We start from the raw sequence: 14,228 nt of genomic DNA on the forward strand, positions 1-14,228 counted from the left end.
AAGGGTCCTGAAAGATCATAGAATCAGTTGGGCTGGAAGGGTCCTGAAAGATCACAGAGCTATGGAAAGTTTGGTTGGAAGGAACCTTAATCCAGAATTTTCTTCTAAGGCCGGTAAATATTGGATAAATATTGTTCTACCATTTTAATTTTCTCATTTGAAACCACATTCAAGCTCCATTTTTATGCCACATTCATAACCACCAAACGCTCCATCGGTGAGCCACAGCAAAGCTAATTAATCACCAATCAGAAAGGGGTGAGAGTTCACCTTGTGTGAGATCCTGGTCCCTGTAGATCTGCTGGATAACGGCGTTGATGTCCTCAATTGCTTTACGGCGCTCTTCAGTTTTCCTCGTTTTATTGGCAACGTATTCCTGGAAGGCAAGAGTTGAGGAGTAGCAGCTGTGGAAATAAAAACCAAAGCAACACAAAAATCACCCAAACCTCATTCATAGAGGATCGAAACTTCAGCAGCGCTCACCTGCAGGAAGTCAGCAGTCTGCTGGGGCAGCTTGGTTCCAACAAACTTGAAGTGCTCCTTGTGGAATTTGCTCTCCAGGTGGCTGTTCATCTCGTCGTCGTAGAAGGTGCGATATTTGCACAGGGAGCAAACGTACTGGATCCTGCTGGGACAGCGGGTGTGAGCGGGAGGGATGCCCAACGCAAGCTTCCATCCCACAACCCAAATGCTGGGGGGCAACGCAGACAAACGGCGGAGCGGGGAGCCCAGCAGAGGGGAAAGGGGCTGAGGTTGTGCTCAGATGCTGGGATTTTCCACAAAGCAGAGGAGCAGAGGGGATCTCTGGAGCTCAGCCTCAGTCCAACCCCCCTACAGCGGGTTTCCCCTACCCAGGAAAGCGTTCCCATCTTTAAAAACACTACAGAGAGCTTCCCAATAAAGAAATCCAGCTCGTACTCAAAGAGGTCAGACTGGAAACAAATGCTAACAGTAAGGAGCAGCTCGGGGCGGATGGCACACCACAAAACTTGAGGCCAAATTCTTTCAAACCTTTGCAGACCTTAAAAATTCTTTTATCATTAAAGCGAAGCTGTAACTACGAATTAAGACGATTCTCCGTCTTGGCTGGGAGAAAGGGACAGAATTCTACTGAGGGAAGGCGGCCTCGCTTCCTCCTGGAGGACAACTGCACTCAAGGAGCTCTGAAGCTTAAGAACAAATTCTTTGCCAAGTGACATTTTTTGCACAAATCCCCACTTTTTGAGGCAAGAGTCGGTGTTGTTTGCAGGTGGAAGTGGCAATACTTTGTTGAGAAAAGGCTCTGGTTCAACAACACCCCGTGCACCTCGTGAGTTTTACGCTGACAGTATCTGCCCCTTCCCAATTTCTGTGGCAGCCACTATTTCCCTTTTAGAGTTACTTTGAAACCTGAGCTCTGCGACGAGTGCCGCTCACTAACAGAAAGCAGAGCTGCCTACAGCTCTCCCCCAACCCCATTAAGTGGGGATCCCCATCTGTGGGATGTGCCCTGGAGATTTGCCCATTTCTCCATCAGCGTTGGCTGCACGTCACCAACTCGAGTTTGCCCCCAGCAGCAACGCATCCAAATATTCAGCACCAGGAGATGGGCAGGAGCAAACACAGCACTGGGAGAACTGAGGAACAAAGAAAGGACCCAGCCTGCAACCATCGCATTCCTCCCCGAGGAGGAAGCAGCATCGCTCAGTGAAACAAAACGAGAGCCGTTACCTTTCCACCATGCGATCTCGGTGCCTCTTCTTTTGCCTCTCTTGAGTTTTCTTGCCCGCCTGTAATTTGCGTTTGATTTGACTGATCTCTTCTTGAATTGTTAAAGCACCTAAGTGTTTAAAGCAGGTTGCATTTCAGGGCGCTACTTGAGGACAGCACCTGATTCAAGAGAACTGCCCTGGACAAGATCAGTGCTTGGCCCGAAATTGCTTGGCAGAGGGACGCTGGAGTCGAGGAGCTGCTCCCTCCAGGCAGGGACAAACATACCTCAGATTTAGGATCCCTGTTGGAGGATGTGGCACACAAACACACTCGAGGTGGTTTCCTGACTCTTTGTTTTAATGAGTGCTCACTGCTTCCGGTTGCAGAAGGCTTTCAATCAATTCGTTACAGATTTGCTTGGGTAAGGGGCACTAATTGTCACCACCATTACTTCAGAGAATCAGCTGGGGTTGCACAGCTCCTTAAAGATCCCACAACCACGGGATGGGTTGGATGGGTCCTTAAAGATGATAGAATCATGGGATGGGCTGGGTTGGAAGGGGCCTTAAATATCACAAAGCTGTAAAATGGTTGGGTTGGAAACGGACTCCAACAGTCTGAATAAACCAGAGATTCAGCCTTCCATCTCTCTCCTGCCACGTCAGAGCCCTCTGCTGCTGCTGGGCACCACTCCGTGTGCACATTCAGAGCACACACCATCCCTCTGCACCCTCTCCTGTGAGCTGCTATGCACGCACACCAACTCACCTTTCTCTGAGTCTCGACCTTCTTCATCTTCCCCTTCCTAAAATGCAAGATGGGGACGTTAAGGCCAGCCAGAATCACGCATCAGCCATCACCACTGGACTTCGTGGCCACAAGGGCTGCTGGCTCAACTGTTGACCACTGGAAGCCCAGGTTCACCCCTGCAGAGCTCCTCCAGCTCCCAACCAGTGCTGATGTGTGTGGCCACTCCACCCCAGGTGCAGGACTCTGCCCCTGCCCTCACTGCACTGTTCTGCCTCCAACTAAAACTGACATTCCTAATTACAAGGAGCTACAACTTTTCAAGAGTCACTTACGCCTCTGGAGCCTTCTTTCTCCTCTTTTTCTCCCGATTCTCCTTCGGTTCCTTCCTCTGAAAGGAACGGCACGGTCAGAACCCAGCTGAGGTCCCACTGCCACCTAGCAAAGCCCCTTTGGGGAGCTCTGCCCTCACCGTTGTCAGAGTCCGATTCGGAGCCATCTGTCTTCGCCGCCTTGCTGTCGGGTTCATCTGAGCTGCTGGTTTGCTTCCTCTTCTTTCCGGTGAGGTCCTTCTTCATTTTCTTTTTCTGAGGCTGCAAGAGGAGAAAAAGGTTCATCACCACTGCGAGGGCGGTGCTCTCCTCACCCAGCACTGCTTTGTCCCACCAGTTTCTCGTCAGCATGGTCCATCAGGCAGGACACAGCCCGCCACCTCTACAAAACAGGAGATGAGGTAAAAAACAACAGCAATATTCTCCTACCGTTAGGAAAGAAATGTTTTCAGATTAAAGCACTGCACATACGAACGCTCCTCGGTCTGTCCTTAGGAGATACACACTACAAAGTCAAGCCAGCAACGTGTGGAACTACACTGACCGCCTCCCAGCGCGTGCTTTGGAGCCTTTTGTAGGTCAACCATTTCCCTATGGGGCTGCATAACATCCACTCGAGTTAAACGACTTGGGAGGATGTTGCACAAGTACTCACTTTAAAGTCCGAATCCCACATTTTCCAGTTTCTCCTCATCCTCTGCTTCATCATGCCTCCTCCGAAGCGCATGTTCCCCGAAAATCCTCGCATCCCTTGGAACGCGCCGAGCTCCGGGATGATGTTGTGGGAGAAGAGGGAGGGCAGGCGGGAGGAGCCATGGGGGCCCAGGCCTCGCGGCGCGTCGTTCCACTGCCCGCCCATGCGCCCCGAGTACGGTGAAGCCATGGCTCTGGTGTTGCGCCCGTCCCGCGCCCAGTTCTGACCCCGTTGGCCAAAGCCATCCCGCGCCCTGTGCTGGTACTGGTCCCTGCGGGTCCCATAGAAGCTGTCGTAGTGACTTTCATAGTGGTCGTCGTAGTGACCGTCGTAGTGACTGTCGTAGGCGTTGTCGTTCTCGTTCTCGTTGTAGTCGTAACCGGAGCGGTACATGTCCCGGTCGTTCAGCGAGGACCTCGAGTCGTAGGATTCGTATGAGTCGTACCTGTGGAGAGAGAAGGGTCAGCAGCATGCCTGTAGGTCCAAGAAGGCCAATGGTGGCCAACAGGGTGACCACAGACTGAGAGCATTGCCAAGAAGGCCAACAGTGGCCAACAGAGTGACCACGGACTGAGAGCATTGCCAAGAAGGCCAACAGTGGCCAACAGAGTGACCACGGACTGAGAGCATTGCCGAGAAGGCCAACAGTGGCCAACAGAGTGACCATGGACTGAGAATACTGCCAAAAAGGCCAACGGTGGCCAACAGAGTGACCATGGACTGAGAATACTGCCAAAAAGGCCAACGGTGGCCAACAGGGTGACCATGGACTGAGAGCATTGCCAAAAAGGCCAATGGTGGCCAACAGGGCTCCCTCACAGCCATGAAAGCCAACAGCAGCCAACAGAGTGTCCTCATAGCCAAGAAGGCCAATGATGTCCTCTGCTCTGCACAAGTCTCTTCCAACTCTGCTGGTTCTGGGATTCTGGGACAGTGTTGGCACTGTGTTAGAGCCCAGCAGAGGTTAAACCAACAAAATGCTTCAAAATGGGTTTTTATTGGTATTTTAAACACTTCAGCATATCACTGACCGTGGGATTGTTTCCACTCTGTGGGACGAGGGCTAGGATAAGGCACAGCTGCAATGTCCCTGTCCACCTCCATGCAGGGTGGAAGAACCAAAGCCCCATCGACATGTTAAAAAACAAAGAAACCGATCCCCCAAACCCCTCATTGCTTTGCGAGTGCCCAGGATGCCCTAAAAGACCCTGAAACACCAAGAGGAGCCCACATTATCAGCTGTGTGGGGACACAGCCCAGCTGGAGCTCCTGTCCCCATTCCTGGACATCTGGGGACACCTGTGCACACCCACTTTTACCAGGCAGAAAGCTGACACTGGCAGCAATTTGTTTTGGGTCATGTTTTAACGGGTTACTTTTCCCTCCAGGAAAAGAACTTGGAGTTGTTGATCTTTAAGAACCCTTCCAACCCAACCATGCTGTGATTCCATAGTTCTATGACCTTCAAGGACCCTTCCAACCCAACCATTCAACCATTCCTTGGTTCTATGACCTTTAAGGACCCTTCCAACCCAACCTTGCTGTGATTCCATCTTTAAAAACCCTTCCAACTCAACCATTCTACCATTCCATGGTTCCATGATCTTTAAGGACGAGTCCAACCCAACCATGCTGTGATTCCATGGTTCTCTGACCTTCAAGGACTCTTCCAACTCAATTATTCTAGGATTTCACGACCCTATTATCTTTAAGAACTCTCCCAACCCAACCATTCTATTGTTCCAGAATCTTTAAAGTCCCTTCCAACCCAACCTATCCAATCATTCCATGGTTTTCCCACTCACCGATCCCCGCCGGAGCCGTAGTGCCCGCCCTGCATGCTGTCAGCATCCAGGTGGGACACCACGTCCAGGCGCTGGTTCATTTTGGCAATGACGGCGTCGGCACTGCCAGCACCATCCGGGTTCATGTCCATGTCCGAGTTGCCCATATCCCACGAGTTGGAGGCAGCCATGCCGTAGCCATAGCTGCCCGAGTTGTCCTGCCCGTAGCCGTAGCCGTAGTTGTAGCTCTCATACCCTGCAAGAACAAAACAGAGAGCTCTCATTCCTGGCGATCTGTGGCAGGTAATATTTAATTCAAGCTAAGGTGCATGGGTGAACGAATGCACAGCCTCTAAAATCAGCCTCGCTGAGTAACGCCAAAACCCATGGGAGGCCATTTTCCAGCCTTCACCCAGCAGCAATATCAAGATGGGCTGGAACAGAAAAACCCAAATCCTCGGCCGTGTGGCCCTTCTGAAAAAACGGGGGAAGGAAGTCGTTAACATCTCGACAAGGTTTTAAAATAAAAGAAAGTGGTTGCAAAAAAGAACCCTAAAAATAAAAGAAGAGGGAATGCAGAATCTGCACTGTATCCTTCAGGAGCTGAAGCTAACGAACCCGTCTGTCAGGAACCCGCTCGAGCTGGCAGCGTACTTGCCTCTGTTTGTCCCAGAGTTCCAGTCTCCATAACCTGGAAAAGCAGACAGAAGAAGCAGTCAGAGCCATGCTTCTCACAGGGGGTTTTGTTTACCATCACAAAGGAGAAACACCCCGAAAGAAAGAAATGGTGGCAAATCCAATCTGTGAACTGAATCACAGAATCACAGGGGTTGGAAGGGAGCTGCAGAGCTCATGCAGTCCAACCCCCTGCCCCAGCCGTTCCTACAGCAGGTCGCACAGGTCAGCATCCAGGCAGGTCTGGAACATCTGCAGAGCAGGAGACTCCACCACCTCCCTGGGCAGCCTGTTCCAGTGAGCAGTGGGACCCATAGAGACACGTTGAGACCCATAGAGACACGTTGGGACCCATAGAGACACGTTGGGACCCATAGAGACACGTTGGGACCCATAGACTCCCCCCCCTCCCTGCAGCCTGTTCCAGTGCTCCTCCCCTCACTGCACAGCCGTTCCTTCGCACATTGGTGCAGAACTTCCTATCCTGCAGTTTCCGGCCGTTTCCCCTTGTCCTGTCTCCACTCCCCACTGAAAAGAGTCCGGCCTCGCCATTCTGCCCCCCACACCTCAGATATTTATAGACCTGGATCAGGTCCCCTCTCAGTCCTCTTTTCTCCAGGCTGAACACACCCAGTTCACTCAGCCTTTCCTCATAGCAGAGATGCTCCAGGCCCCTCACCATCTTGGTGGCCCTCTGCTGGCCTCTTCCCAAGAGCTCCCTGCCTGTTTTGTGCTGGGCAGCCCAGAACTGGACGCAGTACTGCAGATGAGGCCTCAGCAGGGCAGAGCAGAGGGGGAGGATCGCCTCCCTCCACCTGCTGGCCACACTCTTTGCAATGCACCCCAGGACGCCATGTTGGCCAGCAGGGCACACTGCTGCCCCATGGCAACCTGTCACCCCCAGGTCCCTCTCCGCAGAGCTCCCCTCCAGCAGCTCATCCCCCATCCTGTACCGCTGCATGCCATTCTTCCTCCCCAGATGCAAGACTCCACACTTGCTGTTGTTAAACCTCATCTGGTTTCTTCCTGCCCAGCTCTCAGCCTGTCCAGCTCTCGCTGAATGGCAGCACGGCCTTCAGACGTGTCTGCACCACCAGCTGGGAGGATTCTTGTCCACCAGGTTCACACTGCTGGCCACCCCTGGCCTTCTTGCCCACGAGGACCCACTGCTGGCCCACGGTCAACCTGCTGGCCTTCAGACGATGCAGATTTTTTCCCTGAATGAGGTCCCTGTTCTTTCTTTCAGCTTCCATTTCTGCCACGACACACCGTGACACAGCGGTGTCCTACCCGCAAGTGCCAACTCTTTTGGTTTCACACGGAAAATTGGGAGCAGGAGGCACCAGACCTCCGAGACAAGGGAGCAGAAACGGGTTCAGGTGCACACAACCCCACAATGGAGCATTTTGCAGGTAAAGAATTGGAGAATGAAATCAGGACCTGGCATTCTTTGTGAGACAACATCTCTCTGGCCTTGAAAGAACCCCAAGAAAGTCCAAAACGAGCTCCCAAAAGAAGCTCTGAAAAGAGTCCCAAAAGGAGACTGCAAAGTGCTGCAAAGGACCCCCGGAATCCCATCAAAGCTCCAGGAAGGGCCACCATAGGAGACCCCAAAGAGCTGCAATGGAGAACCAAATGAGCACCCAAAAGAACCCCAAAAGGAGAACCAAAGAACCCCAAAAGGAGTTCCAAAAGGAGCCTCAAGATCCCAACGAAGCACCAAAAGCACAAAAACGAGCCCAAAACCCTAAAGAGCACCATAGGAGCCACCAAAAGGAGCTCCAAAAAGAGCCCTAAAAGATCCCCAAAGAACTCTAAGCAGAGCCCAAAGGAACCACAAAGAGCCCCCAAGGAGTTTCAAGATCCCAATAAAGCTCCAAGCAATAAAGCCCCCAAATGCAACCCAAATGGAGATCCCAAAGAACTCCAATGGAGAACCAAAGGAGCCACCAAAAGAGCCCCAAAAGGAGAACTAAAGGAGCCTCAGAGTCCCAAGACCCCAGTTGAGCTCCAAGAAGAGCCCCAGGAGATCCCCAGAAGGTGACCCCGAATCCCAGTGCTCACAACCCCCCCCTCGGAGGCTTGGCAATGGGACTGCCATACACAGAAGGGGCCCTAAGGAGGATCTGGGGAACTACAGGCCTGTCAGCCTGACCTCGGCACCAGGGAAGGTTACAGAGCAAATCATTTTGGGTGAGATCAACCGCACAGCACGAAAGGTTCATGAAAGGCAGGTTGTGCTCGACCGACCTCATCTCCTTCTACGGCTGGATGACCGGACTGGTAGATGAGGGAAAGGCTGTTCACAGAATCACAGAATCACAAGGTTGGAAACGACCTGCAAGATCATCCAGTCCAACCCCTCCCATTGCTATCAGTACCACAAGCACTAACCCACATCTCGTAGCTCCTCATCCAGGCGCCTCTTGAACGCTGCCAGGGACTGCGACTCCACCACCTCCCTGGGCAGCCATTGCAGTGCCTGACCACCCTCTGAGAGAAAAAGTTTCTCCTCATGTCCAACCTAAACCTCCTCTGGTACAACTTCTGGCCGTTTCCTCGGGTCCTACTATTTGTCTGGGAGAAGAGGCCAGACCTTTTTGCACCACAGCCTCCCTTCAGGAAGTTGTAGAGTGCTATGAGGCCTCCCCTGAGCTCCTCTTCTGCAGACTGAACAATCCCAGCTCCCTCAGCCACTCCTCGTAAGACTTGTGCTCCAGATCCCTCACCAGTTTCGTTGCCCTTCTCTGCACACGTTCCAGGGCCTCCATGTCTTTCTTGCAGTGAGGGGCCCAAAACTGAACACAGCACTCGAGGTGTGGCCTCACCAGTGCTGAGTACAGGGGATGCTCACCTCCCTGCTCCTGCTGGCCATTCCTAATGCAGGCCAGGATGCCGCTGGCCCTCTTGGCCACCTGGGCACACTGTGGGCTCATGTTCAGCCGAGCATCGACCAACACCCCCAGGTCCCTTTCCTCTTCACAGTCATCCAACCACTCATCCCCAAGCCTGTAACACTGCATGGGGTTGTTGTGCCCAAATGCAGGACCCGGCACTTGGCCTTGTTGAACCTCATCCCATTCACCTCAGCCCAGCGATCCAGCTTATCTAGATCCCTCTGCAGGGCCTCCCTGCCCTCAGGCAGATCCACACCACCTCCCAACTTGGTGTCATCTGCAAACTTACTCAGGATGCACTCAGTGCCTTCATCTAAGTCGTCAATGAAGATATTGAACAGGATGGGCCCCGCTGATGAGGCTGTTTAGACTTCAGCAAAGCTTTGACACTGTTTCCCACAGCATCCTCCTGGGGAAACTGGCTGCCCGAGGCCCGGACGGGTGCACCCGGCTTTGGGTAAGGAGCTGGCTGAGGGCCGAGCCCGGCAGGTCGTGGTGAATGCAGTGAATCGAGCTGCAGAGCCGTTACAAGCGGTGTCCCCAGGGCTCGGCGCTGGGGCCGACCTTGTTTGATATCTTTGTTGATGACCCAGAGGAGGGACTGCGTGCACCTTCAGTACGTTTGCAGCTGACACCGAGCGGGCAGGTGGCGTGGATCTGCCTGAGGGCAGGGAGGCCCTGCAGAGGGACCTGGATAAGCCGCATCGCTGGGCTGAGGTGAACGGGAAGAGGTTGAAGGAGGCCAAGCGCCGGGTCCTGCGCTTTGGGCACAGCAACCCCAGGCAGCGCTGCAGGCTTGGGGCTGAGCGGCTGCGAAGAAGAAAGGGACCCGGGGTGGTGGTTGATGCCCGGCTGGCCAAGAGGGCCGACGGCACCCTGACCCGCGTCAGCAATAGCGAGGCCGGCAGGAGCCAATCATCCCCCGCGCTCCGCTCTGTGAGGCCGCCCGCCAACCGGACGGTGACGGAACCCCGCGCGTTCGGCCCCAAAACCCCGTTTTCGGGACGTCCCGCCGCCCCCCGGCCCCCCGAGAAGCCCCTGGCCGCCCCCGCCACCATCTCTGCGCCGCGCCCTCACCTGAGTAACTCATAATGGCGGCGCCGCCCGCCGCCCGCCGCCGCCTCTGCGCCCAACGGTACCGGCGGCGCCGCCCCGCCTCCCCGCCGCGTTCATTGGTCGGAAGGTGTTCTCCGCCCGCCTCCCCGCCGCGCTCATTGGTCCGGCCTCCGGGCGGCCGGAGGAGGTCATTGGTCTCGTCTCCACCTCCCGCGGGGCGGTCCCGCCGAGGATTGGAGAATGCGGGTGCCAATCGTCGGCTTTCCCGATGGGCCCTGAGGGAACGTTCGTTGATTGGTCAGCTGGCAGAGAGGCGGTGCCGCCGCCGTTCTCTACTCTGATTGGCCAATCGGGGGTGATGGGAGGGCTGAGCGCTGCCTCCACCAATCGCGTGGCAGAAGAGCACGGAGTCGCCGGCAACGCCCCCACCGCGCAGGTGCGACTCTTGGCCACGCCCCTTCCTTAGCACCGCGCGTCGCCATTGGCTGAGGGCCGCGGGGCTCCGCCCCCGCGGGGGAATGAGCGCGCCGAAACCGCGCCAGTTCTGTGCCGGAACCCCGGGGCGCGGCCGCGTCCGACCCCACGTCCCCACGGCACGGCCTCCCCCCGACCTCCATCTCCCCACGGAAAAGCCTCACCGTGCCCCCAGTGCCGCTGTGTCGTTGCACACGGCCATGTCGTGATGTCCCCATCCCGACATCTCCCACGCCGTGTGACGCTGCCTCCTCTCGACCCGTGTCCCTCCACCACAGAACGCGGCCACCCTGACGTCCCCATCCCGACCCTGGTGTCCCCATGCCCGGGGTCACGGCCACGCTTTGACCTCAATGTCCCCCCCGACACGGCCTCACCCTGACCCCAACATCCCAAGCTCTGGGTCGTGCCCTCACCCTGACCCTGTGTGCCCCCCATCCTGACCCCACACCACGCCATCAGCCGTGGCCCCACGTCCCCTTTATGATGCTCCCAAGCTGTGACTCACAGCCATGTCCTCACCCTGCTGTTCCCAGCCCTGTAGGCTCCCACCACCCCTTTGGCCCCAAAACCAACCTCATTCCCCCCCAAAATCCCCCGTGAGGACCCCCATGCACTCACACAGCCCCCCGGGGGTTGTTTCCAGAAGTTTAATCTAATGTACATATTCCCGGGTACATTAATAACCAGAATATGCCCAATGAAAAAAGTTAAAAGGTAAATTCCCTCCGAGCCGTGCTGGGCTCGGGACTTCGAAATAAAAATGAATGCTCCTTAAATTTTCTACACAAAACTAGAGTTAAAAAAGTCGAAGGTCTATGCAGCTAGACAAGGGGGGGGAAAAAAAACAAAACAACAAAAAAAAACAAACAAAAATATAGCAACAGTGAGGAGGAGCGGGGGGAGGAGGGGGACGTGCGGCTCCGCAGATCCCCCCCCCCCCCCCCCCCCCTAGGACCCCCCAAGCATCACCGCAGCCCACGGTCCCATTGGAAATCGGGGGTCGGGGGGGTGGTGACGGGGAGCCAAGTGTTTTCCTTTGGGAAGGGGGAGCGGGGCAACATGCAACCCCGGAGCAACGGGCTCCGACAGCGCCGGGAACGACGGGTGGCGCTGCCTGCAGGGATCGAATATACAGCAACTCTCGGGCCATAGACAAACGCACGGCGCTCGCTCCCTGCGTCCCTGAACCGGTGGAAGCCAACGCAGCTCCCGCCTCTTTGGGCTGAACCGGACCCGCGGTGTCGGGAGGGGAGGGGGCACACATGGTGCCACCGCTGTCCCCTGCCCCGTCCTCGAGTGCCACCACCCCCACCCCCCCCCCCCCCGGGGGGGGGGGCCGGGGGGGGGGGGGTTTTGATCCTTGTAGTGCTTGCGGCCGGGTGCCCCCCATCCAGCCCGGCGTTGGGGTAGTGGGGGGGGGGGGGTGGGCTGAGGTTGCTCCGTGGGGGAGGCGCAGGCACGGGATGGGGGGCGGAGGGTGCCCCGGTTCAGCTCCGTTGCCCTGGGTTGGGGGGCTCCGTTACTGAGCCTCGGCCACGGCGGGGGGCTCGGGGGCCGGGGCGTCCCCCCGCAGGGGGTCTGCTTTGGAGAAATTCATTTCCAGGATGTGTCGCTGGAGGTGTCGCACCCACTCCTCCTGGATGGAGAGGGGGCCCTGGAACTCCACCTCACAGAACCTGCGGGGACACGGCGGCAGCGGGTCAGTCCAAGGCTCCTTTAGCGGCCCAGAGGCTGTGGGGAGGGGGGAAAGGGGGGGGGGGGAAGCAGGGAGGAAGGGGTCCCACAGCCCCAGGTGCAGCGCTGAAGGGTGGAGTGCCCACGAACAAAGAGCTCAGAGGTTTGGGAGCCGAGGGAAACACAAAGGGAAGCCAAATGGGAGCCCAATGAGGAACCCAACAGGAATCCAAGGGGAAGCCAAAGGAAGCCCAAAAAGACAACCCAAAGGGAACCCAAAGCAGAGCCCACCTGGAAGCGAAAGGGAAAACCCCAAAGGGAACATCAAGAAAAGCCAAAAGAAGCCTCAAAGGAAACCCAACAGGGAACCCAAAGGGAGCCCTCAAAGGAAACCCAACAGGGAACCCAAAGGGAGCCCTCAAAGGAAACCCAGAGAGAGACCAAAGGGGAGCCCAACAGAAACCAAAAGGGAGCCCTGAAGAAAGCCTACAGAAAACCCCAAAAAGAGACCAAAAGGGGAGCCCAAAGGAAGCCCAAAAGAGACCCAGAGGGAGGGCTCCAATGGGAGCCCAAAGGAAACTCAAAGGAAGCCAAAGGGGAGCCTCAAAGAAAGCCAAATAGAGCCCGAAGGAAACGAAAAGGGAAGCCTCAAAAGGGAAGCCCACAAAAGGAAGCTGAAGCAAACCCAGAGGGCACCCAAAGGGGAACCTGAAAGAAAGCCACAAGGATCCCAAAGGGAGCCCAAAAGTTAAGCCTAAGGTGGGCTGGGGCCCACAAGATGGCCTACCTGCACTTGAGGGTGTAGATGTTACCCACAAACTTCACCAGGGAGGTCTGCGGCGGGCGGGGGACCAGCGAGGGCACCGGCCTCATCCTGGGTGGGGGCTGGCGGGTCTCCTCCATCTTCTGCTGGAAGTCGGCCCCCTCCTCCTCCCGGTGCAGGGAGGGGTCCAGGGGCCTTGCCTGCCTCCGCTCAAACTCTAGGGGGGGAATAATGGAAGCGAAACAGGGCATCAGGGGGGAAGGGGGAACCCTGCCGTGGCGCTGAGGGCTGCGAAAGATGGCACAGCCTCTCTGCTTTGGAGCAACAGCGCTCCTGATGACAGGAGGGGCTCCTCCTCCTCGCGGATCCGTGTCCCAACAGCTCCAACCTCCCGAGGGATCCCAGCGGCCCCAACCCCCACGGGAACCACATCCCAACGGCTGCCGCCACCAGGAGATCCGAGGGAACCAGGTCCCAACCAGTCCCCCTCCCGACAGCTGCATCCCCCCCCGTCCCAACTCACTGTGGAAATTCGAGCGCTGATGCTCTTCCATCTTCACCAGCGAGAGCGGCGAGGTGACCACGGGCCGCTCCCCGGTGCCGTCCAGGATCTTGCAGGGCTCTCCGTGCGCCAGCTCCGCCGCCAGCCCTTTGCTCAGCAGCGCCATGCCGCCGTGCTGCAGGCTCAGCGGCACCCTCCGCGCTCCGTCATGATCTCGGGCGTGCGACGAATTCCGGAATTTCTTAGTGAAGGGTCGGCCGCCCTGGATGTAGCTGCGATACGCGCCGGCTTTCTGCGGCCGGTGCCGGATCCATTCGCTGAGCGTCTCAATGGGCGAGCCGTTGACGCACCACTCGGTGACGCCGAACTGCCGCAGGTGCGCCCGCGCGTGGCTGGCCAGAGCCTTGCGGTTCTCGAAGTAGAGGCCGCAGAGCTCGCAGCACGCTTCGGTGGCTGGGGGAGCAGGGGGCAGGCGGTGAGCGAGGGGCTGAGATGTGCCCCGTCCCCCCCCACCGCCACCCCTGGGTGGGAATCCGCCCCCTTCCGGCGTGTGGCGGGTGGCGGTGAGTTCTGAGGTGGTCCCTGGCAGGAGGTCAAGGCTCCAAGATGGGGGATCCATCTCTGAGTGGGATGGGGGGCAGTGGACGGTCCTCAAATCTCTGCTCCTTATCAGAGATATCACAGCAAAAAGCCGGAGCCCGATATCCAAGTGTGGTGCCCCATGGATGGTGGGACTGCGGCCAACGCAACGTCATGGCTGACACGTGGCCATGGCCAACGCAACAACTTGGCAAACATGTGGCCATGGCCAACACTGCACCATGGCTGACACATGGCCATGGCCAACGCAACACCATGGCTGACACGTGGCCATGGCCAACGCAACACCATGGCTGACACGTGGCCATGGCCAACGCAACAACTTGGCCAACACA

General features: G+C 56.8%; 2 protein-coding genes across 2 annotated transcripts in view; both read right to left on the reverse strand.

The window, feature by feature from the left end:
• AKAP8L (A-kinase anchoring protein 8 like) overlaps positions 1-9,964 on the reverse strand; it is a 12,303-nt gene extending 2,339 nt beyond the window's left edge. Inside the window, exons 1-10 of the mRNA XM_042894202.1 lie at positions 9,899-9,964; positions 5,908-5,940; positions 5,271-5,505; positions 3,427-3,910; positions 2,912-3,032; positions 2,775-2,830; positions 2,461-2,497; positions 1,711-1,819; positions 484-625; positions 271-376 (exon numbers count right to left, since the gene is read on the reverse strand). Coding sequence (XP_042750136.1) covers positions 271-376; positions 484-625; positions 1,711-1,819; positions 2,461-2,497; positions 2,775-2,830; positions 2,912-3,032; positions 3,427-3,910; positions 5,271-5,505; positions 5,908-5,940; positions 9,899-9,911 — 1,336 coding nt within the window. The 5' untranslated portion in view covers positions 9,912-9,964. The remainder of the gene's footprint in view (positions 1-270; positions 377-483; positions 626-1,710; positions 1,820-2,460; positions 2,498-2,774; positions 2,831-2,911; positions 3,033-3,426; positions 3,911-5,270; positions 5,506-5,907; positions 5,941-9,898) is intronic.
• A 1,768-nt stretch (positions 9,965-11,732) lies between these two features.
• WIZ (WIZ zinc finger) overlaps positions 11,733-14,228 on the reverse strand; it is a gene marked incomplete at its 5' end in the record, with an annotated part of 6,460 nt that continues 3,964 nt past the window's right edge. The window contains 3 exons of the mRNA XM_042894201.1: positions 11,733-12,030; positions 12,816-13,008; positions 13,315-13,746. Of these exons, the coding sequence (XP_042750135.1) occupies positions 11,874-12,030; positions 12,816-13,008; positions 13,315-13,746 (782 nt within the window). The remainder of the gene's footprint in view (positions 12,031-12,815; positions 13,009-13,314; positions 13,747-14,228) is intronic.

Source organism: Lagopus leucura, unplaced genomic scaffold (assembly GCF_019238085.1).
Source record: "Lagopus leucura isolate 7727_CA_CO unplaced genomic scaffold, USGS_WTPT01 253-0_obj-0_obj, whole genome shotgun sequence".
Lineage (NCBI taxonomy): Eukaryota > Metazoa > Chordata > Aves > Galliformes > Phasianidae > Lagopus > Lagopus leucura.